This window comes from Balaenoptera ricei, chromosome 12, assembly GCF_028023285.1.
Source record: "Balaenoptera ricei isolate mBalRic1 chromosome 12, mBalRic1.hap2, whole genome shotgun sequence".
In the NCBI taxonomy this organism is placed as follows: domain Eukaryota; kingdom Metazoa; phylum Chordata; class Mammalia; order Artiodactyla; family Balaenopteridae; genus Balaenoptera; species Balaenoptera ricei.
In genome coordinates this window covers 27,322,306-27,348,468 of record NC_082650.1, presented here as the reverse complement: position 1 = coordinate 27,348,468, position 26,163 = coordinate 27,322,306, and the positions used below count along the sequence as shown (strand labels likewise).

The 26,163-nt window shown below is 37.3% G+C and overlaps 1 protein-coding gene across 4 annotated transcripts in view; it reads right to left on the bottom strand.

The window, feature by feature from the left end:
- MAP3K5 (mitogen-activated protein kinase kinase kinase 5) overlaps nt 1–26,163 on the bottom strand; it is a 221,493-nt gene that overhangs the window by 133,294 nt on the left and 62,036 nt on the right. For 3 of the 4 annotated variants that reach the window (XM_059941122.1, XM_059941121.1, XM_059941123.1), the window contains exons 2-5: nt 21,292–21,431; nt 7,822–7,845; nt 1,646–1,839; nt 684–852 (exon numbers count right to left, since the gene is read on the bottom strand). In XM_059941122.1, coding sequence (XP_059797105.1) covers nt 684–852; nt 1,646–1,839; nt 7,822–7,845; nt 21,292–21,431 — 527 coding nt within the window. The remainder of the gene's footprint in view (nt 1–683; nt 853–1,645; nt 1,840–7,821; nt 7,846–21,291; nt 21,432–26,163) is intronic. The other variant, XM_059941124.1, reaches the window with a different exon arrangement.

The window sequence follows — 26,163 nt, the reverse complement described above, 5'->3', positions numbered from 1 at the left end:
GTGAATCTTTGTTGTTCACATGATGCTTTACTAGGGCCTGAAAGGTTGGGAATAAGAAACCAGAAGTCGCTTAAATTTTACTGTAAAAATCCAATAGCAAATCCCCAACTCAGAGAGGATTTCATGCTACTTACCATAATTTAAAAGTTTTAAGACATCCCAATAAAAATAATATTGCATGTTCATGCTTTACTTTATATATTTTTAAAGTTATTTTTATAATTAATCAATTGCACATTTCATACTTCTATCTAGTTAGACCCAGCACTATCAATTTCAAGCAACACAAATTCCAGGAGTAAGAGATATGTCTGGAAAGCTCTAAAAATTTCTGCTATTTGCCAAAACAAAGCTTTCACTTATTGACTGATGGGTGTGCCGGAGGCTAATGGAATAGAACAGGCTGTCTTCAGATTAGCTGTGCATGCAAATTTTTCTTTTTGTTCTTTTGGAGGAAAAAGTCAGACCTTTACCGTACAAGTCTTTCACAATCACTGATGGTTAACTTATATGAGTCTGTTTCATTTATCATAAAATCTCTGGATGGAAAGCTTAGGAGAGTCAATAAAAAATTACATGTAGTGACATGAATGACTTAATAGCTAACTAAAACTGGATATTAACACTCCCTCATTCCTCCAACATGCTACATGACAAAGACGTGACTTTGAGCAGCTTCTCACCTGGATATCTCTGTAGGAAAGTAACAGATTTATGACAATATCTGCTGTCAGGACTTCAATATTATCCACTCGCTGTCGAATTCTTGCCAATTCATCTGCCAATTCTTTACCAGTGTATAAGTTACGAGCTTTCCTGATATCGTTGAGTATAGATTCCCGGAAATACTGGCTGGTGGGAAAACACACATTTTTTAGAGTTAATATTAGAAAGGATTTCAATGAAAAGCAATGATCTTATAAGGAAACGAAAGACATCTGCAGCATTCGTACCTTTCAGTTCATTAAGATGCACAGAATGAACACCTTATCTATCTGGTATTATTTAAAAATTGGGGCACCCTGTTCTTTTACACTCTGCCTTGTTTCAGTAAGAATTAACTTGCTTCAGTAAGAATTAAAGGTAAAGACACTCCATGGTAATGAATTTTCCAAGACACTGCAATGTACCACTTATAATGCTAAAACTTTATTTTTCATTTTACTGGTTTGAGTAGAAATTGTTTTAAATAAATTAGGTGTGCCTGTGATTTGAACATAATATAACACTTTCCTTCCGATCCAGCATCACCATTTATCAACCTAAATGACTGCTCTTAACTAAAATATAATAGTGCTTTCAGCAATTTTTAGAGAGTTCTTGTCCTTACACTAAAAGTCTCTGGACATTTATTCAGATAATATTTCTGTACTTTGAATATATTTTTAGCTCTAACATTACTACAACACAGTTAACAGTCTTTTTTTTTTTTTTTCTGATTTCAAGTTGTTCTCCTCTGAATAAAGTGGACGAAATGCAAGAAGTGGACGAGGCAGCATCTATTTTATCCACGTAGAGGGTATTATATATTTTTCCCTGGTTCTTGGCTGAGTACTGCATGTAAGAAACATCTGATAAGTTGCACAAATAAATGAAGTAGATGAACACTTCTTTATCACCACCAAATAGCATTACTAAACTTTACCTGGAACTTGCTTGTGCCACCTTCAAAAGTTGAATGAAACGATCCACAAGAGGTAAGCAGATGGGTCCAAGGAGCAGCTCAAAGTTCGGCTGCATGAGCTCTGACAAGCCCTTCATGAAGCTGCTATCACAGCAGTAGACCTTGTTATGTGGAGTTATCATGTAAGGAATAAACGTGTAGTTCCCAGTGCACATCTGTGGGAAGAGGAGGTGCCAGGAGGTGGTGAGCTGGCCTGCAGACTCCACACTGACGTAACCCTAAATCCTACTTTTAAATAATAATCCTGAATGTGAAGGTAAATTTAAAAAAACCTCATTTCCCATTTGATGACCTATGAAAACGGAAATCTCTTCCAATTTCTTTAATTCCTTACTTCAAATAATTAGGACTTACAGATGATTAAAAAAAAGTATGGCACAGTTTCTATCAATTGATTAAATATTTATTCACCATTTCTCATGGCTAAGGCAAAATGATATATGCTGTAGGTAAAACAGGGTAGCTTAAAACACAGCCTTTGGCCTTCAGGGAACTTAAACTTTAGTCAGAGAGACACAGCATAAATACATGGAAATGATAAGAGCTAACAGTTCAGGGCTGCCCACGTGACAGCAATGTGTGAGTGATGCCAGAATAAGCTGCTCCCCTCCAGGCTGCTCTATCGCAGTCGTGGCTCCATTAGTGTCCCAGTTACTAAATCTAGAGACCCTGAAGTTATCCTTGATGCTTCCATTTCCTTCCATAGCCTATCAAAGTCCTGTCTATTCCACCTCGTACTGGTCCATTTCCCTCCATCTTCTCTGCCAACACTGCAGACCATGCCACCAACATACCTGGCCCGAGCCATTGTAATTGGCTTTTAGGTGGGCTCTCTGCTTCTCTTCTTGCCCGTGAATCTATTTTCTACCCAGCTGTCAAAGTGATCTTTCAACAACCTATATCAGATGACTTCCCTCAGGTGCTTCAAGCCCCCTCGCTTGCTCCTGGCATGAAGATAAAACAGGTCACTGTAGCCTACAAGGGCTTGACTATCCAAACGCTGCCTCTCTCTCCAGCCTCAGCCTGTGCCACTCTCCGCTCACTCAGCACCGCCTTCTGTCCGCTCCTGATGATGCCAAGTGAGGGTGCAAACAAAAGTGGAGGTGGGAAGTATAAAGGAGAAATTGAACTGGACACCCCTGAGTAAGCGAGTCTTGACCAGAGCTTAGGGCTCAGGGAAGGAGAAGTGAATACATAAGGGTTTCAAACTCCATATGCTGGGCAGTGGGAATCATGGAAGGATTCAGAGCAGGAAAGAAAACATAAACAAAGTTGTGCATTTTGACAGTCTGGCCAGAAAACGGAAAGAACTGAAAGAGAAAGAAACGAGATTTAAGGAAATTAGGTGGGAAGCTACAAAGCATGACCAGATTGGCAGCAGCAACAGTGGACGTGTGCACTTGACATCAAGAAGAACAAATCATTGAGACCAGCCAGCTGATTACAGATATTGAGAGAGAGGAAGAGGAAGGCATCAAAGGTGACTCCAGAGTTGTAAATGGGGCTCCTTAAAGAAGAGTGGGATCCTTAACAAAAAGCAAGAATTCAGAAGGCGGAACCAGACTTAATTATTTATGAACAGATTACACTCAGGGGCATTAGATATGTATCAGGTAACGAATCATACACAGAGTCTGACTTCCAGTTAAAATATGAGAAGAACTTCAAGTGGGTGAGATTTGATTTGGGGTGGGTAGGGTGACATGCACACTTTTGAAAAGTTGGGATTTAAGGGGAACAGGACATCTAAAGGGATAATGTCCAAAACAGAGTTGGACATGTGTGATTGGAATGTAAAAGAGTTTCAAGCCAAAATACAGATCTGGTAATTCTTTGGCATGGCTGAATCTGAGGAAATGGGAGAGACCTCTAAGAGAAAAATCCAGAGAGAAAGCAAAAAGCAAGGGGCTGAAAACTAGAATGAGATGGGTGGAAAACTCTATTTATCACTGTTCTAGGGAGTCCAGGAGCCCAAATTATTTGTTCCATGTCAGAATTACAGAGAACGATGCATCACTTCTCTTATCCTTCGAACTAAACAAATGAGAGCAAACATTTATTCACCTTGGCATGTGCCTGGGAATGAATGGCCATACATTCACAACAGCCCACTGAGGGAGGGGATCTTGTCTCCATTTTACAGGCGAGGCTTCAGGTAAGGCTTGGCAAGGTCACACAGCTGGGCTGTGATGTGTCTGGGACTCCAGGCCAGGACTTCCTTCTCCAGAGGGCCTGCCATTATGGCTTGGGGGCTGGGCACCCTCCCGCCTGGCCTTGACCTGCTGGCACTTCCTTCTCCAGAGGGCCTGCCATTATGGCTTGGGGGCTGGGCACCCTCCCGCCTGGCCTTGACCTGCTGGCACACCAACCCCTTTGCCTCAGGCCACCTTGCACGGACCCCTGCATGAGCCAGGCTACTGCCTCGTAGCAAACAGATGAGAAGTGTCAAATGCCCTTACGGCTAGGTTTAATTATTTATGAACATGTTATTCTTTGAGGCACTTGTATTTCAGGTAATGAAGCAGAAACTGGACATGACTTCCATTTAAAGTGCGAGAAGAACCTCCAAAGGTTGAGATTTGATTTTTAAATCAAGCACATTAAATTGTTCCTTTTGCAAGTTCTCCTTCATGGACCAATAACTGGAAGACTAGTGGGGAAGAGGAAAAATAAACATATCCTGCTACTAAAATGTTACCAAGATCCCACAGCAGGTCCACCATTTTAATCCTTTTACCCAAGCCACTGTCTAAACAGAAAAGAAAGGCAAGTATATCAAGAGATTGCTTTTTAAAGTTTCTGGAGCTTAAGCTATGAGGGAGCTACATAAAAGAGCAACAGAATCAAATACTCTTGTTTTAGATAAGCACTTGGACTCAAAATTACAAAAGAAAGGCTCTGAATCTTCTAAGTCACAAAATAAGGACAAACAGATGAGAAGCCAATAAACCAGAAAAGCACTATCAGAGTTTCTTCTGCTGCTGGATAAAGTTCTGTATCCTCAGAAGCCTTAATACCATGTGTATCTGTGCGTAAGACATGAACCAGCACACGTTATTACTGAAAGACTGGATATTGGGGAATAATGCATCTGTGTAAAACTAATTCTGGGAGAGGATGACTATCAGATGTCTGGGTGTGTGTTGAGCAGTAGGTGGGTAAGGAGAGAAAATGAGAGTCATGCAAACAGCAGAGGAAATCAGATTCCTGAAACTGTCTTCAGACCCCATGGGATGAGGTTTCAGAACGCTTGTTGAAGGTATTCAGCACGCTAAGGCTTTCCCAAGTTCCTGGCCTCACTGCTCTTTTTTGGCGTCTCTTCCTTATGTTTCTAAGGCAGTATTTTTTTTCTAATATTTTTTTTCAATGTCCCATTGTTTATGGCCAAAAAAAGGGGGAGAGCAGTAAACAGCAGGAGGCACATGGATACTTATGCTTCTAGGCCTGAGCTGAGAGCCAGCCCAGCGAGCATGCAGTGGGGAGGAAGTGTGCGTGGGGGGAGCGGGCTGTGGACTTCGGATTGTTTGTTTTTTTTTAATTAATTAATTAATTAATTTTAACATCTTTATTGGAGTATAATTGCTTTACAATGTTGTGTTAGTTTCTGCTGTAGAACAGAGTGAATCAGCTATATGTATACATATATCCCCATATCTCCTCCCTCTTGCACCTCCCTCCCACCCTTCGTGTTTTTAAAAAAGATAACAGCTGCTGAGAAAAGCACTTTTTCAGAATGATGAACACTAATAATAAGGGAACATTTATTTCCCAAGCTGGCTCACATATAACTTAGAAATATCATTACTGCGATTTTTATTTACAGATTGTTACCAAACCCCGAGTTTGAAATAACTAATAATCCAAAGCAAATAAAAACAAGGACTGTGTGATCAAGAAAAGACATTTCAGTTGCAACAACTGTCTTTTATTAATAAGATACTAATTCTAAAATATTTAAACCTACTTCTCGAAAAAGAAAGACCACAGCACATTTCTTTACATTTCAAAATACTAAGGCATGATCACAAAATAACAAGGCTGATCTCTCCGGCCCATGCTTGTTTTCATGGCTATAAAAACACGCAGCTCAAAATCTAGATGTATTCTCTCCGATTATCTTCACTGCTTTTGTTTTAAAAAATAATAATGCCAATTCTGTTTTTCAATTTTTAAAGGTTACATAAAGGTGAACATAAGTATGTATGGAAAATGAATTAAGCTTCTGGGAAGATATGCTCTCAGCAGTCAAACATATTGAAATATATGCTCAAAATACTCAACTTTGAGAAGGACACCCAGCACCAGAAACACAGCAGCTTCCTCAAGTCAATGGGTGACTTGTTCATAACATGCAGTATAGGGTCAACTTATAAACCTGCTTCCCCACACATCCAACCCATCACTGGGCATGATTAGCTCTTTCCTGCCATTCAGGTAAATGCCACCTCCTCTGAAAGACCTTCCATTCCTGCTTGAGGGAAGGGGCGCTCACTCTTTGGCACACTACCTTATGTTAATTCTAATTTGTTTGTTTGCTTATTTGCTTGACCTTCTCCCCCAGCGAGACTCTGGCACTTCTCAGTTGTTGTCTCCTGGGACAGTTATGAATGGGTTGTCTTTAATTTCAGCCTTCATAGTGAGTCTCTTGTGGGACCAAGCCCAAAACCTGGCACACAGTTCATGTTCCATCAACATTTGCTTCACAAAATCTGTTACACTGAATTGATGCATGAAGCAGTAATTGTTCATTTCCTGTTGAGATGTGAAGAATGAGTTTATCACGGCAACATTATTTATGCTGCAATGAGTCTCTGATCTGAACTCTTAAATTTCTTAAATCTTTATTTCTTAAATTTCCAATCTAAGGGAAATTTACCCATTGTAAATTTAATCTTATCCTCATCATTGTAAATTTAATCTTATCCTCTAATCCTCATCTTAAATGGAGCCATGTGCAGATCTTTATGTAGTATGTTATTTCCACTCTAAGTTTCAGAGATACATTCTTTAAGGTTTTAAATACTGGCTTACCTTCCAAAATGAAAAACCATTGGCATAACAAGGCTGATTTCAGAATATATTATAATTATCTTTCATGCATTTAAAAGTTTTTAAATTTATTTTTATCACTTTTTAACTTTTGTTTAATTCTGTGTGGAGGGTAAGAACTTTGCAGTGTGGTTTCAAAGGTCTTAAAGTATGGTCTACAAGACTTAGGAACTTGGACTTCCCTGGTGGTGCAGTGGTTAAGAATCTGCCTGCCAATGCAGGGTACACGGGTTTGAGCCCTGGTCCAGGCAGATCCCACATGCCGCGGAGCAACTAAGCCCGTGCGCCATAACTACCAAGCCTGTGCTCTAGAGCCTGCAAGCCACAACTACTGAGCCCGTGTGCCACAACTACTGAAGCCTGCGCACCTAGAGCCCATGCTCCGCAACAGGAGAAGCCATCGCAATGAGAAGCCCGCGCACCACAATGAAGAGTAGCCCCCGCTCGCCATAGCTAGAGAAAGCCCGTGGGAAGCAATGAAGACCCAACGCAGCCAAAAATAAATAAAAAATAAATAAATTTAATAAAAAAAAAAGAATAGAATGTGTGTGATATTATAAAAGAAAAAAAAGGACTTAGGAACTTAAGTCAGTACCAATATAAAGATGATAGAAGTATGTATATATCAATATATCGATACAAATCTCCATATGTGTGTGTACGTGTGTGTATATGTATATTTATAATTTGTAATATATAGTGTATAGATACAGTGTATATATAGACATAGATATCTATATATGTGTATATACAGATAGACATACATATGTGTATCAGTGTATGTATATATGCTGCTTTAGTAACATTCATAATTACACAAAATTGAATATAGTATGGAAATTTTTTTCTAAAACATAATTATATATGGAAGAAAACAGGTATCAGTGTCATCTCCCATTAGTATAAAGTTTCACTATAAAGGAATATTTATGTAAAATAACCCATATTTATATTGATATGTTAGAAATTCTAAAGAGGAAAAAAAGAAATAGAAATTAATAATTGTAGAAATGGAAAATATACCAGAGATCAGTTGACGGAAAAGAAAAGATAAAAAAGTTTCTGGAAGGGTTAAGTAAAATACTCACAGTATTCTTCTGGCAAATGATTTCCTGAAAAATGAGAAAAGAGAAAAGTAAAGCAGAAGTTAAAACAAAATTAATTCAACTAATTAATTAAAATATTCTACGTAGAAAAATTTGTATTAACGACTTTATTATTTATTAATTTAGCAATTGGAAATTTAAAATGTGAACAGAAGGTGTAGAGTAAGCTTCTGCATCTAAGTTTACAGTCTGATGGAGGAGACAAGAATGCACAAAGGTACCGTCTACGGTTGAAGGAAAAAAGCATAAACACGTAGAATCCAAAACCCGAATAACCAAAAAATCATTTCCGCAGAGTATGTATGTGCAGAATTATCTTATAGCTACAATCTTTTTGGGAAGAGATTTAAACGAGTTTGCTTTCCCAAAGCACAATCTCACTTATGCCCTGGGAAGAAACCTAGCAGCATGCTTGGAATAAAGCTGGAAATAAAGGGTATTGGCTACTTGTCAGAGTGGGCAAATCTACATGTAGACAATAAGAACATCTGACAATAACTAGTCATAAATATTGTTACGTATTGTTCCATAAGAAGTGAAATGTGATAAATACACTGCAGGCAGTGTCCCTATCTTCTAGGCTGTGAGAAATAAGTGAGATCATGCAAATAACGTGGCTATACCGTGTCTGGTGTATGGAAAGTTCTCAATAAAGCTAGCTAACATATTATTATTCCTAGACTTTAAAATGACTAGAGACATGGAAGGGACAATCTAGAAGAGCCTGTGGCATAAGGGCTTCACTGAGGTTGGGGAATCATGATTTAGGAAAGAGAGATGGGACAGTGTTTTGGAAAAGATGGCATGTATGTTGCCATGGAAACAGGAAATGTAAGGCATTCGTGGAGCCTAAAGGGTGGTCCATCTGGCTAAGGAGAGGAGCCAGCTCAGGCGAGGTAAGAGAGGAGCAGAGGAGGAACGCAAGGCCCAGGGGACCAGCTGTCATTCATCCCAGGATCAATATGGGGCAAAAGGGAACCTAGGAGGGCTTTGGCTTGGAGCAGCATGTAAGATTTTTGAACGTTTATGGGTAACAGATGAGGAAACAAAAATCTATAGAGGAAGGAACTGTGCAGGGTAATTGTGAGAGTCATAAAGATGTATATAAAATACTAAAAGAGACCCATCAATACCTCACAATCTTGCTGATGAAAAAAGAACATATACACATTTATAAAGAAACATTATAAGCCTGGACGCACAGGCATGTATGCACACACATGCTACACCGAAAGAGCTATACTACAGCAAGGGCTGGGGTTTCTAAGAGAAGGATGTTCCTAGAGTTTGAGGAAGGCTGAAAAGATCATCAGAGAAGGTGGAACTCAAGAGGAGCCAAGAACAGGCCACACCTTCCAAAGGCAAAGCAGGGAGGTGGAGATCCAGGCTAGAGGACTAGGAACCACAAAGGCCCATTTAAGGAACAATAAATATCATTACTGGGGGCTAAAGAAAACAGATCATTTCGAGAAGTACAGAAGAGAGAAATAAAGGGGTACTTGAAAAAGGTCTTGAATTCAATCATTGGGCTAAAACAGAAAGTTCATTTTGGCACACATTGATAATATTAGACAGTTATCTGGGGCCTTACTGAAGAAGGCCTTGAATGTCAAAATAAAGTACTTCGTTGTGTGGGCATTTGGGCATATGACAGTAAAAGTGGTTTTTTTTAGGTGAATGATATACATAAAGAAGTATCAGCACACACAAGGACATTGTTTGTAAAAGCAAAGGTTTGGAACAATACGAATGTTCTATCAACTAGAAACTGGCTAAATAAACTATGGTCCCTCCATACGATGGAATACAATGCAGCTGAACAAAGGATGAGGAAGTTCTCTACAGAGTGATATGGAAAGGTCTCCAAGATATACTGCTAAGTGAACAAAAGCAAAGGACAGAATGGTTGTTACCCTATGCTCCTATTTATGTATATAAAAGGTAGAAAAAGAAAATTCTAATTTGTGTATTTCTAAAATCTCTCTGGAAGGATATAAAGAAACTATTAACAGTGGTTGCCAATGGAGAGGGGAGCTGGCTGGCTGGGGGACAAGGATGGGAGCATGACTTTTCACTAACATATCCTTTTGCACTTATAAATTTTTGTATCAGGTGAATGCATTACCCAAGAAAGACAAATAATTAAAAGGTAAACATTGTTAAAGTTTTAAAAATATGAATTAGATAGTGGTATTTAGTATTGGATGGGAAAAATCATTTAGGTAGCTACTGCCAAAGCCCAGGGATGCCAAAATAAGGACTTGGACAATGGTGGTGCCATGGGGGATGGAAATTAAGAGACAAATGAGTGATGTTGTTGAGGAAGGTTGAAAGTGGCTTTTCCCACAGTGTTTCACAGATAGTTAATGCATCTCTCCACCCATCCATACACACACACACACACACACACACACACACACAGTTCACAAAAAACACAAATAGGAAAATGTTGGATTATCACAAAGCCAGGGACATAGCAGGCGGGATTTTCCAAACTTAATTTATGGAGCATCTCTCCAGAGTAGCAAACCACACCCTTTCCTGAGATAGGCATGCCCTTCTCTCATCCCTCTAAGTAAAAAAACAACAAACAAACAAAAACAAACAAAAAAAACACACCCTTATCTTCATCCTGTACCACACAGCATGCTCTGCGTATAGCATAAGAAACCTGTTCTCTGTGAAGCAGGCCTTGACTGCCTTCAATGACACCTAACCTCCTAACAGAAACAGGTGATGTCCTTATTTTTGCCCTCATGACCCCTCATACGGACCTCTATGAAGCACTGCATGTACAACATTGCAAATATTGCTTCGTACAATTCTCCTATCCTACATCATGAGTTCCTTGGATGTAAGAGCCATGTTTAGTTCATATTTATATCCCCACTGATTGCCTAGCAGATTGCAGGGCATATAGTTGGTGCTCAATAAAAGGACGAATACATTAATTAGTTAATGAATGTATAAAATATTGGACTATGAATTAGGATAGATATGTGTAAGTCTTGGCTCTGCTCCTGAGTGGCCACGTGCCATTTCACCTCTCTCTAATATAACACACGAAGAATTGGATTGAGTGATCGCTGGTCCCTTCCAACTCTGTATTCTATCATTTACTTTTGGCTAAAGGCCTATCAGAGTCAGCACTGTCCTTGTGCCAGTGGAAGGAGAGATGTCCTCATGCCCAGCACAGGAGCTACTCTACCATGATTTCTGTTTGGTGCATCTGGCACAGAAATGGAGGTGGTGATGAAGGGAGCTGTGGTGAGGGCTGAGTGCGCTGAAGCCTCCCCTCTGCTTGGCACCATAGGAAATAACCACAGCTGCTACTGGCCTACAGCCAACACGTTATGTCTTCCTGAAGAATTGCTCACTGAATGCCTCTTACATGTCTTCTTTGCTTTCATTTCAGGTAATGCACGCATTATAACAAATTCTAAAACTATATTAAATCACCCCTATAGCAATCTACTGAATTCTTATGAACGCTTGCTCGTGTTTTATAGAAGCCAAATGGATACAAATGGCTCTCTTGAAGGAGAGTTTACTTACAGCTTATGATGCAACCTTAAAGGAGGCATCAACTTCAAAGAAAGAAAGGTACTATTTGTGCATTTTAACTCAGGACAAATAAATAGTAAACAAGACCTCAAAAGGTATCTAACTACCGAGGTAGAATAGTGAATGTTTAATTTGTGCTAAATCCATTGAAGGAAAAAAAAGGACGAAGGGAATAAATTTAAGAGGCAACTGCAATATCTCACATCACTTCATGGAAACTTTTCACCTAAAGTGCCTAGAAATGAAAAAAATAAAAGTCAACATAAATTCCAGTTCCTTACCAGTGAAATGTTTCTGAAGATGCATTACCCCACTACAACTTTGTTCTTGCCTAAAGTCTTTAGGGGCTTTTGATCAGTGCACTCACTGGCTGTAAGAGAAACATCCTCAAATGTTTTTTCAATACTCCAGGACCCTTTGATAACCAACCCTGGAAGCAAGACAAATGAGACAATCTAGCCTAGGTCTCATTCCAAGGGAAGACAAAGACAACTTTTGAGAGCTATTTGGGACAATGTAACATTGACGAGGTCATCGTAAGGATAAATAAATGGAGAGTCCCCAAAATTGGAAAGTTTCTGTGACTAACATTTAGGTAATTACAGCCAGAAGTAGGAAGTGGGAACAGCGGGTGTGAGGTTGCCAAGTCAAATGGACTCAGGGTGGAAGAAACAGAGTTAGCAACCAGGATCTGTTCCCTGAAGGAAAAGAAAGGAGCGGGCTGGGAGTTCTTGGCCAGGAAAAAAGACCATGGCTCCCTGCTGGTGACCTTCTAGGTCTCTTCTGATATATCCTTATGTTCCAGCGGAACATGGCGAGTTTTCTACTAAAGTTAGGAAAAAAGGAATCTTTTTTGTACTCCCCACCTCCATCCTCTTACCTGATTTCAATGCTTCAAAGCTAAACAAAGAAATATCAGATGGGCTGCTGTGAACACCACGGGCCTCACTGAGAAGGTGGGACTCATCTTTACCCTTCCACATAATGAGCGGGCTTAGGAAGAACACTCCAACACAGGTGTCACAGAACTGGCCCATCTTTAAAGTTAGGGAACTAAGTAGACTTGTGCTTACATGTTACGCTTACATAAAAGCTCGAGTTAAAAAAAAAAAAAAATCTAACAACAACCTGGAAAATCATATTTTTAACGGACATATGAAATCTGTGGACAGACTTAGAGGGAAATGTACCTGATGACAAGTCCAAGAATATGGGGCTTGTCCTGCTCTGACACTTATTAACTGTGTGTGCCTCTAAGTCATTGCATCTCTGTGGATTTAGTTCTCATCTGTAAAGAAAGCAGCTTCTATCTGTTCAATCTGCACATAACTTGTCTATCTCATTGGGTCATTTTGAAAGACCAAATGAAATAAGTTTATGAGAGACCTTTAAGTGTTTTAAAGCCATATGCAATATGAGGCATTAATACTACCAAAGCAGACAACCCCAACTCAATTCCCACCGTTATCAGATACAGAGGCATCTTGTACCTGTGTTGTTCATGATCATGGGGAAGAACACATCATGATCACAGGTAAGACATATGAGCAACTATCAATAAAAACAACCTGTACCAAAAATCAGGTTAAATTATACCCAGGCTGGAAAGTAATCCTAAAAAATTCTAGACTTTCTTCTCCTCCTCTATTACTTCTGTTTCATGTTAAAAAAAATTTATCTTGGTGGGAGAACTCTACTGTAAGTAGATACATATCTTTAAACGGCTGAGATGCTGAAGAGTGACATTTTATACATACAGCATTTGAAAGAGCTTCTTAACACAAACTTCTTATAATGTGTTGTTATTATTATAATCAACTTCCTCTTTTTTGTCATCAGCTGTTTCTTTCAGCAATGCCTAATTGGGCCATATTATTCAAGTACAAGTATTTCTCAAAAAACAAACTGTATTGTTGCAAAGTTACAATATAATGAATTTCGGCACAGTAAATTACATTTTACACATAGATTTCAGTAAAAATTTCAAGGATGCATTCTAAAAGGACTCAAATAGGATGATGGGTTGCAGTGCCACAAAGATCAACTTCCACAGAAAGAATCAATTATTTATAATGAACAAAAGGGAACAGAATCCAGCAAGCCTTGCCCCATTTGGGTGGGAGTTAGGAGACTTTCGGACTCACACCTTCTGTGTGCAGAGGTATTCCTTCTTACTTTTTAAGGTATTCGAGCTCATGGGCCTGTGATGAAAGTCTCTACAAATGAAGAGAATACCTGGTGCCAACCCAGAGATAGGACGTCATCTTCCATTCACTATGTAGCATAGATCCCCTTCTCCCTTTGACAAAATGGAAATAAGATGCTAGAAACAATGGGATGGGGGAGGGTAAAGGAGGAATTAGGAAGGAAAGCAAGGGCATACTTTATCCAGTATATAGATAATTCCTTTGAAGATGTCATATTGCTAACGGACATCAAAGAAAACTGGATTTTCCAGTCTCAAGCCCTTTCCCCAGCCTCAGGGATTCAACAACTGGAAATCAACTCCTGCTAAAGAAATCATTCATCTAGTCTGTCAATTCAAGATCTTGAGAGAAAATCTTGATATAGCAGTGCTTACAGGTATTTCTTAGCTGTTCCTCCCCAAAACTGTCTCTTTTTCTTCCCCCAATTTGACATGGAATTATTATAGCTCAGGTGAAAGTTAGATCATTTCTGGAATAAGTAAAATAAAAGAACAAGACTATTTTTTTTCTCTCAACAGAAAAAAAAAAATCTTTCCATGAAATATTAAAAAGTGTATGTGATGGCTGAGTTGAACAGGGGAGACACAGAATGCCATGGTTTACAAATCAGCGGTTAGTTATCAAGTAGGCAAGACACTTATGAAAATGTCCAGCAGCAGCACTGTTATATGGGGCAGGGCCAACGTTCACAAATCGTTAGACTACTTTATAGGATCATATTCTCAAATGACTTTTTTCCCTAATACTTACTGTGTACTTTGTGCCACTGACTAAGTTAAGTGCTATTTTAGAGTGCTTTTTGAAAAGAATGCAGTAAAAATTCATTATTAAACTAAAGAATCATAAACCTTTGGGAAAATAACAAATTTTAATTTCATACACAATTCAATCTAAAGCTAAACTCATCTTAGTTATTTATCTTGGTAAGGGAGATAAAACTTTAAGAAAAGGAAGCAGTGGTGTAAGAGGAAAAAAAAGTTTTATGGGTTTAAGAACACTCTAGAATCTGAGCAAATTTGCCAAATACATGTAAAAATTTAACTTAAGTTCAAGGTATTTATAACAAAAATTACCTTGAGCTCCTCACCAATTTACTAGAAACTGGTATAATCATCAAAATTTACAACATGGACATCACTGCCTGCTCTTTGCAAAACTATAACCATTTGCTCAGGTGGAAATGAATGATTACCAGAAAAACTGACAATGTCCAATTTCTCATATATAAGCACTAAAGGAGATTGGGTGTCTCTGTATCTACAGATATACATCATGGGTCTAGGTACCATGGAACTGTTTGAATGAGCAACTATGGTAGTTCTCAAGGTTCATCCACGTTGTAGCATGTGTCAGAATTTCCTTCCTTTTTAAGACTGAATAATGTTCCATTGTATGTGTATACCACATTTTGTTTTATCCATTCATCCACTGATGGACATTTAAGTTGCTTCCATCTTTTGGCTATTGTAAGTAATGCTGTTATGAACATGGGTGTACAAATATCTCGTGCAGGTACTATATTCAGTGAGATCGTGAAGGATTAAGCATGTAGATAGACTGCTGTAGAGAACAGTTTATGAAAGCAAATCCCATCTGGAAAGTGACTTTTTAAGCAATGGTTATAGGGACTTCCCTGGTGGTGCAGTGGATAAGAATCTGCCTGCCAATGCAGGGGACACCGGCTCGATCCCTGGTCCGGGAAGATCCCACATGCCGCAGAGCAACTAAGCCCGTGTGCCACAACTACTGAAGCCCGCACGCCTAGAGCCCATGCTCTGCAATAAGAGAAGCCACCACAACAAGAAGTCCGCGCACTGCAACGAAGAGTAGCCCCTGCTCACTGCTGCAACTAGAGAAAGCCCACATGCAGCAACAAAGACCCAACGCAGCCAAAATAAATAAATACATAAAGGATCCCTGGACCAATTTTTTTAAAAAAAAGCAATGGTTACAGAGAAAAATACAACTAAATTTCTTGAATAAGGAATAATCTCACATAATCATTAAGCTTCAACACAAGTTGTGTCACCACTAACTGATGTATATATCAATCTCTAGACAAACATTTATTCTGCAATGGATAAAATGGGAATAAAGCCTATCCTAGTGCAGAAAGAAAGATCCAAATGCATGTGAGGCTTTCTAACCACAGCTAGAACATTAGAAAAAAGAAACTAAAAAAATATTTTGAGATTCAAATGCCCAAAATATATGTAAATTATCCTGATGGCTATAGGAAATAACAGAGTATAACAACTTTTTCATTAAAAAAGGTTAATTATGAAATATTTCAAGTATATAAAAATATAAAACTTAATCATACACTCCTTTAGCACAGCAAAGAAAACCACCAACAAAACAAAAAGTTAACCTACTAAATGGGAGAAGATAACTGCAAACGATATACCTAATAAGCGATTAATATCCAAAATACATAAAGAACTCATACAACTCAATATTAAAAAACCTGATTAAAAAATGGGCAGAAGATCTGAATAGACATTTTTGAAAAGAAGACATACAGATAGTCAACAAGCACATGAAAAGATGCTCAACATCACTAATCATCAGGTAAATGCAAATCAGAACTACAATGAGATATCACCTCAGACCTGTCAGAATGGCTATCATCAAAAGACAACAAAGTGTTGGCAAGGATGTGGAGAAAAAGCAACCCTCATTCACCGTTGGCAGGAATGTAAATTGGTGTAGCTTCTGTGGAAACAGTATAGAGGTTCCTCGAAAGAACTACCATATGATCCAGCAATTCCACTTCTAGGTGTTTATCTGAAGAAAATGAAAACTAATTTGAAGAGATATATGCACCCCCATGTTCACTGCAGCATTATTTCCAATAGCCAAGATATAGAAACAAGATATAGAATCTAAATGTCTATCAATAGATGAACAGATAAAGAAGATGTGGTACATATATATGTTTATATATGTACAATGGAATACTACTCAGCCCTAAAAAGAATGAAATCGTGCCATTTGCAACAACATGGATGGAGCTAAAGAATATTTATGCTGAGTGCAATAAGTCATACAGAGAAAGACAAGTACCATATGATTTCATTTATGTGCAGAATTAAAAAATAAAACAGGCAAACAAACAAGACAAAACAGAAACAGACTGATAGATACAGACAACAAACTGATGGTTGCCAGAGGGGACGGGCGTGTGAAGATGGGGAAAATAGGTAAACAGGATTAAGCGGTACAAACTTCCAGTTATAAAATAAATAAGTCATGCGGATGTAGTATACAGCATAGGGAATACAGTCAATAACACTGTAATGTACTTTGTATAGTGACAGATGGTAGCTAGACTTATGGTGATCATTACTATGTTGTACACCTGAAATTAATACAATATTGTAAGTTAATTATACTTCAATTTAAAAAATTTAAAATAAACAAAACTTATTCACACACCCATGCATATACCACCTAGTCTTAGAAATATAATATTACACATATAGTTGAAGACTCCTGTCATCCCCTCTCAATTCTTTTCCACTCCTATCCTTCAAAGAGGTAACTATTCTTAATTTATTTATAATTCCCATACATACTTCTATCCTTTTATAATATAAATGATAAAAAAATTGTCTTGCACGTCATTACATTTTGTATAGATGGCACCATACTGTACACAAGCTTCTATAATTTTTTTTCCCTCAACACTGTTTATGAGATATATTGATAGTGGTACAGAAAGCTCTAGTTAATTCATTTTAAGTGCTCTATAAGATTCCATTAAATGACTATACCAGAAAGTATTTATTCATTCTTCTGTTGATAGATATTTACCAATTCCTCTGGGGGAGAGGTTATTACAAACAATGTTAACGTAAACATTCTTGATTATATCTCCTTATGCATGCCAAAGATTTTTTTTTTACAGTATACATCTAGAGACAGAACTGCTGACTCTTGGTGATACGCTCATTTGATACTATAAGCTATTGCCAAATTGATCTTCAAAAGGTAGTGCCAACATACTCTCCCACCAGCAATGCATATGTTTCCCACTCTCCACAGCCTTGCCATTGGTATAATAAGGGCTTTTAATTGTTGGCTTTTAAGTGGTATTTCCTTGTTTTGTTTTGCATTGTTTTTATACGAAACATTATTTAATGTGAGTGGAGAGTAGCCTAGAAAAAAGAGAGGGAGCTAAACAAGGGAAAAGGGGGAAGAATCACAAGAATTAGAGCTGAGAGCTGTCGTTGTAAAGGAATTTCTGATGATAGAAGAAATGGTTCATTAAAACAACTTCCTCACTCTACACAACAGCCATTCATTTCTCCCAAGCCCTTTCTGATGACAGACGCATTCTGTGTATCGGCCCAACAACTTACTGGCCAATGGTGTCCAGACCTACTGTCTCGTTTACCAAGAGACCCCAAGGGAAGATCTGATAATTTCTCTGATGCACGAAATAAATCAGAAAACAATTGTTCCCAGCAATTTCTTATTTTCAAGCAAATGTAAATCTCAGCATTAAGAGTCTCATTAATAGGCACATAAGAAGTTTTCATGATACTTATCTAGAGAAAATTGTGAACATTGTTATTACAATGCTAAGAAAAAAAAGAATATCTATCAATTTCCCTTTCTCAAAGTGCAACGATGATCTTTTTTTTTGAAGAAAATTAAATATTTCTTGCTACAATAAGAGAGTACTTGTAATTTAAAATGACTACGAATCCTATTGCAAGTACATGATTTGATTAGATTCTAAATATGCTTTCATATGAAAACTCAGACATAGATTTTAAGTACTTATATGGTTCCTAACAATTATTTTTCAGAAGCTTAAACTTAAAAAATTTTTTCCTATGATTTCTTCCTAAGAATTTGCTGCCAAAGGAAAACTGTTCTCTTCAACAAAGAGCAGTAGATGAAAATAAAACTGGTGCAGCTGTACTTTCTAGATGCCCAAAGAATCAACTTAAGTGAAGCTAGATATGTGATAAGAATAACATTCTCATTCTGTCTTTGCCCTGTGAAAATAGGGAGATGCTTCGTTTTTATTTGGTTAATCCATACATAATATATTATTTATAAATATCTCTTGTTCTGCCTTATTTCACAGCAGTTTTCCTTTCTGTTGGTAGATGGCAGGGGTAACAGTTACACCTATAACTACCTGCAACAGAAATAAATTTTAAAAATTAAAAATACACACACACACACACACACACACAGACTTTCCTCAGAAAGAACCCGAGGAACTTCCATTGCTCAGAGACTGAAAAAAAAACACTTTCTACCCCAGAACTTTGTCCTCTGCAACCAGATACCTATTTGGGCCAGGAACAAACTAAATAAGAAAGTGGCAAAAGCTTAGGGAATACAGTCAATAACATACAGTCAATGGAAGGAGGAAGACAAAAGAAGGGATGGATGTTGCATGGAACAACTCAGGACGTATGCTTGAAGGGTTTTTCTAAATGAACACACTTAGCAGGAATGTCTGATATCCTTCTAACTAAAAGTAACTGCAATCAAGTTTAGTGGTTAAGGGGAACAGGCCTTGGAGTCAGGCAGACCTGGTCCCAAATTTTCCATATCACCTTTGGCAAATGATTGAATTTGTTAGAGTCTCAGTTTGCAATCTTATAATTTGGTGATAGAATATATACCCCAGGGACTTCCCTGGTGGCGCAATGGTTAAGAATCCGCCTGCCAATGCAGGGGACACAGGTTTGATCCCTGGTCCAGGAAGATCCCACATGCTGCGGAGCAACTAAGCCCGTGTGCCACAACTACTGAGCCTGCGCTCTAGAGCCCACGAGCCACAATTACTGAAGCCTGCGCGCCCAGAGCCCATGCTCTGCAACAAGAGAAGCCACCACAGTGAGAAGCCCGCGCACCACAACAAAGAGTAGCCCCTGCTCGCCACAACTAGAGAAAGCCCGCATGCAGCAACAAGGACCCAACGCAGCCATAAATAAATAAATAAACAAACAAACAAACAAATAAATTTATTAAAAAAAAAAAAAGAATATATACCCCACAGGGATGTTTTAAGAATTAAATGTGAATATGTATGTAGGTAAAGCACTATGCACTAGTACCTAGCACATAGTAAGTGCTCAGTAACAAGCAGCGATTATGTACAAGATAAATGAGTATATTTTAGATAGACAAGGCTCTTTAAAGAACTGTTTTATTCAAATACCAGTAACGCTTCTATACAAAGGCTGGCTGAAAGCAATTAAATAAATCAGTTTATTTGTCCCACACAAATTTCTGATAAGATTAGCTTTATCTCTTTCTCTCAAATGTAATTAAAAAAAATTTCCTTAGGAAAGGATGGCTATAAAATTAAATCTCCAGATACCAGTAGGACAAGAATAAAAATAGTGTAGTGTGAAAAATGTCCAACACAACACTGCCTGCTGAAAATAAACTTAATGCAAAGAAAATAAAATAGCAGAATACAAAGAGTAAATAAAATAATCTCTTCATCAACTGCTAATATATGTTGTAAATAGTACCAAATCAAAATGTTTAATTAAAAATACACCATCATGAAATGTATGATACATTAATTAAAGGGGTACATCTGGGGCAAAATTAAGTAGGGATTGCTTAAAGAATTGTTCCAGGTGAAAAATAGATTTAGACGGAGTTGGGGAAAATCTCTTAGTACTATTTCAGAGTATTCTGGAAAGGGAGAGCCTATCAATCCCCAGCACAATGCCTGGTATGCAGTAAAGGTATTTGCTAAATGACACTCTGCAGATTTTTTGGAGAAAGTAATATAAGCTTCAGATATTCAGATAAAAGCAAAATACTATTAAATTTTTTTTGGCTTGGATTTTGGGTTAGAGATCTTCATATTACCAATTCCTAAGCTATTAGAAGTATGGCTCTGGGTTTTAGGACTCCACGTTCCAAGGTTGGCTTTGATTTGGAAACTTGAAAGTATAGATGAGAAAAAGCCACAAAGAGGTAGATGGAAGTTTCACAAAGGAAATGAATGATATCAGGTTCAGCATGAGTTATGTGCTGAACTGTTAGATGCTTTTCAAAGAATCACACAGTGTAAAATCACTTGGCCTTGCAAAAGCATTTTAGGCAATCTTTTTGGATGGAGGAAATACCCTCCTATAATTAAGTTCCTATAATGAAGAGAACGCCATGAGACATGCTGAATTTTGCAGACAAATACGGTAAGTTTTCCTTCCCCTTTTCCCACTTTAATTGAAATCATATCCCAGCAAAAGAGGATGGCAATTTTTGGTGACAGAGAATTTCTACTCAGAGTACTTTCAGTAGGCAGCGTATTTCTAGTTGGAGACGGGTGTGCCCAATGAAACCCCCAATGGTGACACAGCACGAGGGCTGTCCATACCTTATGCAATCTCCTCTTCCTTCTCCAGTGTGTATACTGACAACTTTCTATTAACAACAGTCTCCTCAACTGCAACTCCGATTGGAGCTCAGAAATCAACACTAAGTCTTTCCCCTATCTGTGTATCATCAAATTTCCACATTGAATTCCAGATAAACCTCACAATGTAATTCGTCACTGTTACATACTTATTGGACTAACAAAAAACATCCTTTCATAAACATACACTACGTGAATTTTTTTTTGGATGACGGAGAGTTATCCCTAAAACTCTGGTGCCTAGAGTAAATATTTAGTAAACAAGTGAGGTACCTTCAGTGACTGCAGAGAGTCTGAATTAGTATCACAGTAGAGGATGATGTTGTTGGCCATGCTGAAACTTTCTCTCACTCCAAGGTGGTAAAATAAAGACGGCTGCCGGAAGGCATCACTCATCTCCACCACGGCAATATCTGCAAACAGAAAACAAAGTCCTCCAAAAGATGACACCTAAATAATGCCCAGTAAGCACTTTTCGGTTTCAGTTACTTAGTATTCAAAGAGGAAATGAGGAAATGATAGGGACTTTCCCTCTTCATTTACCACTGACTTTTTAATTAGCAGTTCTATCAGAAGTGGTTTTACAAACTGCAGCAAAACTGCACTTTTAAAACAAGAAGGGGGTCATATAATTACTGGAAACTAAGGAGAGTCTGCAATGGTGGGAAGCAGGACTTACTCTCTCTGTTATATCTCAACACTGAAAACAAGTTAACAGAGGTTCCAGAAGCAGATCCATGGGAAACAGAAGGAAGTAATAAATGTAAAATGAGATTTATAAAAGCAAATAGGTAAGATGATGACTCAATTCAGAGCTGTATTTTATAATAATTAGTATCTAGCAAGTCCTTAGCAAGTATAATCAAGAAAAAGAGAAATCAAAGGTATAGAAATTATGACTAAGAAGGAGAATATAACCACAGATACAAGTTCTTCCAAAGCTCATAGATGACTAACACCAGGGTGGCATAAACTTGATACCAAAATTTGACAGTGTCCCAAAAATAAAATTCAGATTAGTCTCAAACTCATTTATGTATACAGACAAAAACATGAAAGAAAACTGAGCAAAATGCACCAAGCATTATACTACAAGACCACTAGATCATGGGTTTAAAATTTATTTTGGGAATGCAAGGATGGCTCAATGGGAAAAAAATCATCAGCATTCCCAAAGATGCCCCAAGTATTGATACTTTAACTAAAATTCAAAATCCACTTCCATTTCTCATTAAAAATAACGGCAAACTGAAAATATAAGGGTACTTCTTTAAAGTGAAGAATAATATATATTTCATAACAACTGCCAACTTTGTGCTTACAGGTATTCCCATGAAAATCAGGAAAAAGACAAGGCTGTCAACTATTCTCACTAGTAGTACACTTTCTGAAAATCCTAACTAATGCAATAAGATTTCACAAAGTATGGAAACGTAATTCTATAAAATAAAATACTTAATTATCATTACTTGCAGATGTTACAATTACCAACCAAAAAAAACCCAGTAAAATCAATTAAACAACCACTATGAGTAATAATACAATTTAGTAAGGTGTCAAGACGCAAAATTATGAAAACCAAGAGCTTCCTTTATAATCATAATAAGCTTCTGGAAAATGTAATAGTTAAACAGATCCTACTCACAATTAAAATGAAAATGTTAACATACAGCAAATTTAACAGATGATGCTAACTTGTTTAAAATATGTGCAATATGTGACATATGAAAGGTTAATATCTTTATAAATTATCTCGATTGGTCAATTTAAAACAAATAAGAACATTACAATAGAAAATTAGGCTATGGACATAGGCAGGTAAAATCACAAAAGTATAACTAAAATGGTAAGTAAACATATAAAAATATTCTACATCTCACTACTAATAAAATGCACATTAAACGAATAATAAAGTGTCAAGCTTTTTCCCTAACAAGTGGCCTAAGATATTTCAAAATACCCAATGGAGGTGCAAAGAAATGATACTCTTACATGCTCTGGGGAAGTGTAAACATTTTAGGAGACTTGAGTCCTTAAAATTATGCACACTCTTTGACTCAATAATTCCATTCCTAAGAATTTATCCTGTGAAAATTCCTATACATGTGGCAGATTTACTTGTAAGTATATCCACTGAAATATTATTTTTGCAGTAACAATGGAAAATGCCTAAATATCCATCAGTAGAAAAATGGCGAAACACACACACACACACACACACACACACACACACACACACTGATAAATTCAATTAATGGCACATTATACAGCCATTGAAAACTATATTATAGGAGAACATTTAATATTGGGGTAAATTCAAGCTATATTAAGGAAAAATATTAAAATATATACATTATAATGTATAGCATACACATTAAAATATAATGTATACATTATAATGAATAGATTATTATATATATTCTATGTGTATATATGCACATGAATAAAAGTTTTGGAAAGTTGTATACCAAAGTGTAAACTGTGATAATAGCTGTGTGATGGAATTATGAATTACCTTTTCCTCTTTATACTTTCTATGTCTTTCACAATTTCTATTATGAACATTGATTACTTTTGTAATTTAGGAACCCACCAGAATACACAAAGAACATCGAAGCCCCGTGTGACTGAATATAAAACCAAAGTGCAGCACTTTTATAAAAGGGACACAGACCCTCGAGAGGCTGTTTGAGACAGTCGGCCTTATCTAATGAATGTGAAATTAGAGTCTGCATTCTGTGAAGGAGAAATAAATCAGATCAAATGGAGGCTAAAGACCTAGAAGATTGAGTGAGGTTATAAAAGGGGAGGACAGGTCACAGGAGCTTCAAAAGATGTTTTCAAGGCTAACCATGACTTCAGGGCTCTTTAATACAAATGGAGAGCTTTCTTTTGGGGTCCTTACCATTTACACATCAAAAATCAACACCCGAACAAACTGAGTCACTGCATCCCACCCACACGCCCCATCTGCCTCCTGCGCCCACACGGCTTGCTCCTCCCACAGATGCCAGCCACTCACAGTCAGTGATGCCGCTTTAAAATCAAGAGAAGGCATACAATGCGGCTGAGAGAAACCAAATAAAACAGCTGTCGATGAAAAATAAATGAGAGATATACAAAGAAAAATACTAAGTTAAAGTAGTGACAAGAGGGGGGAAATGGGTTCTTTCCTGAGAATTGACTCGTGGAATTTGTTGCTAAAACAAAATACAAACGCTGCTGAAGGCTTTCAGATGAAGAGAGAAACGAGACATTTAAAATAAATGGTAAAAGCAAACTAAGGTGTATTCACTAGATCTAAACATCTAAACAGGAACAGACCCATTTGGGGATGCAATATAGAACATTAAAAATGCTTAATTGTATAGTAATTTTAAAATACCATAATACCATATGATAACTCAGAAGAAGACAGGCATTTTTCCTACCTCAAATTCAGATAAGTGATTTGTTCTAATGTATTTGTATTTTTTCTTAATATATTTCTTAATTTCCATAGAGGAAAATTTACTCTTTCATCTGCTTTGTAAAGTGTTCAAAGCATGTGCCCATTTTTTTATTGTTGAGTTTGTTTTCTTACTGTGAGTTTTGTGTGTTTTTATATCATCTGGATATGTTTCCTTTGTCAGATATGTGATTTACAAATACTTTCTCCCAGTTTGTGACTTACCTCTTCATTCTGTTAAGTGTCTTTAGGAGAGCAGAAGTTTTTAACTTTAAGCCCAATTTATCAAATTTTTTTTCTATTGTGGATTGTGCTTTAGGTGTGGTATCTCAAAAAAGTCTTTGCCTAACCCAAGGCACAAAAGTTTTCTCCTTCGTTTTCTCCTGAAAGTTTTATAGCTTTTACATTTTACATTTAAGTTTATGATCCATTTTGATTTTCTCTTCCAAAAAGTTTTGGATTTTCTATTCCATTCCATTGATCTATGTGTCTACCTTTTGCCAATACAGATGTTCCTCGACTTACAATGGGGTTATGTCCAGATAAACCCACAGTAAGTTGAAAGTACTGTAAATTGAAATACATTTAATACACTTAAACTACCGAACATCATAGCTTAGCCTAGTCTACCTTCAATGTGCTCAGAACACTTACATTAGCCTATAGTTGGGCAAAATCATCTAGCACAAAGCCTATTTTATAATAAAGGGCTGAATATCTCATATAATTTATTGAATGGTGTACTGAAAGTGAAAACAGAATGGTTGTAAGCGTATCGGTTGTTTCACCTCCTGATTGCCTGGCTGACTGGGAGCTTCAGCTCGCTGTCACTGCCCAGCATCACAACAGAGGACTGTACCACGAGCCCGGGAAAAGATCAAAATTCAAAATTTTGAATTATGGTTTCTACTGAATGGGTATCATTTTTGCACCACCATAAAGTCCAAATATCGTAAATTGAACTGTTGTAAGTTGGGGACCGTGTGTGCTATGTACACTGTTTTGTCTACTGTAGCTTTATGGTAGGTACTGGAATCAGGCAGTGTGAGTCCTCCAACTCTTCTGTTTTCAAAATTGTTGTAGCTATTTTAGTTCTTCAATTTGCTTTCCTGTATAAATTTTAGAATCAATTGGTAGCTGAGAGCTATCCGTTGATAGCTGCAAAAACTTCTCCCAGAATTTTGACTAGGATTATGATGACTATAGATCATTTCAGGGAGAACTGACATCTTAACAATATTGAGTCTTTCAGTGCATGAATATGGCATATCTCTCCACTTATTTAGGTGTTCTTTGATTACTTTGTCCATCAGTATTTTGTAATTTTCAACATATAGTTCCTACACATATTTTGTTAAATTTATACCTGTTCCATTTGGGGGGTGCTATTGTAGATGGTACTCTTTTTAAAATTGCAAATCCCAATTGTTCATTGTTAGTACATAAAAATGGTTGATTTTTGTATATTGACCTTGTATCCTGAAGCTTTACTAAACTCACTTATTAGTTCAAGGAGCTTTTTTTTTTTTTTGGTACATGCTTTGTGATTTTCTACATGGACAATCATATCATCTGTAACTAGAAATGGTTTTCTTTCTTCCTTTCCAATCTGTATGTCTTTCATGGTTTTTGTTTTCTGGTTGGTTGTTTGGTTTTACCTTGTTATACTGGCTAGGACTTCTAGTTACACAGCATTT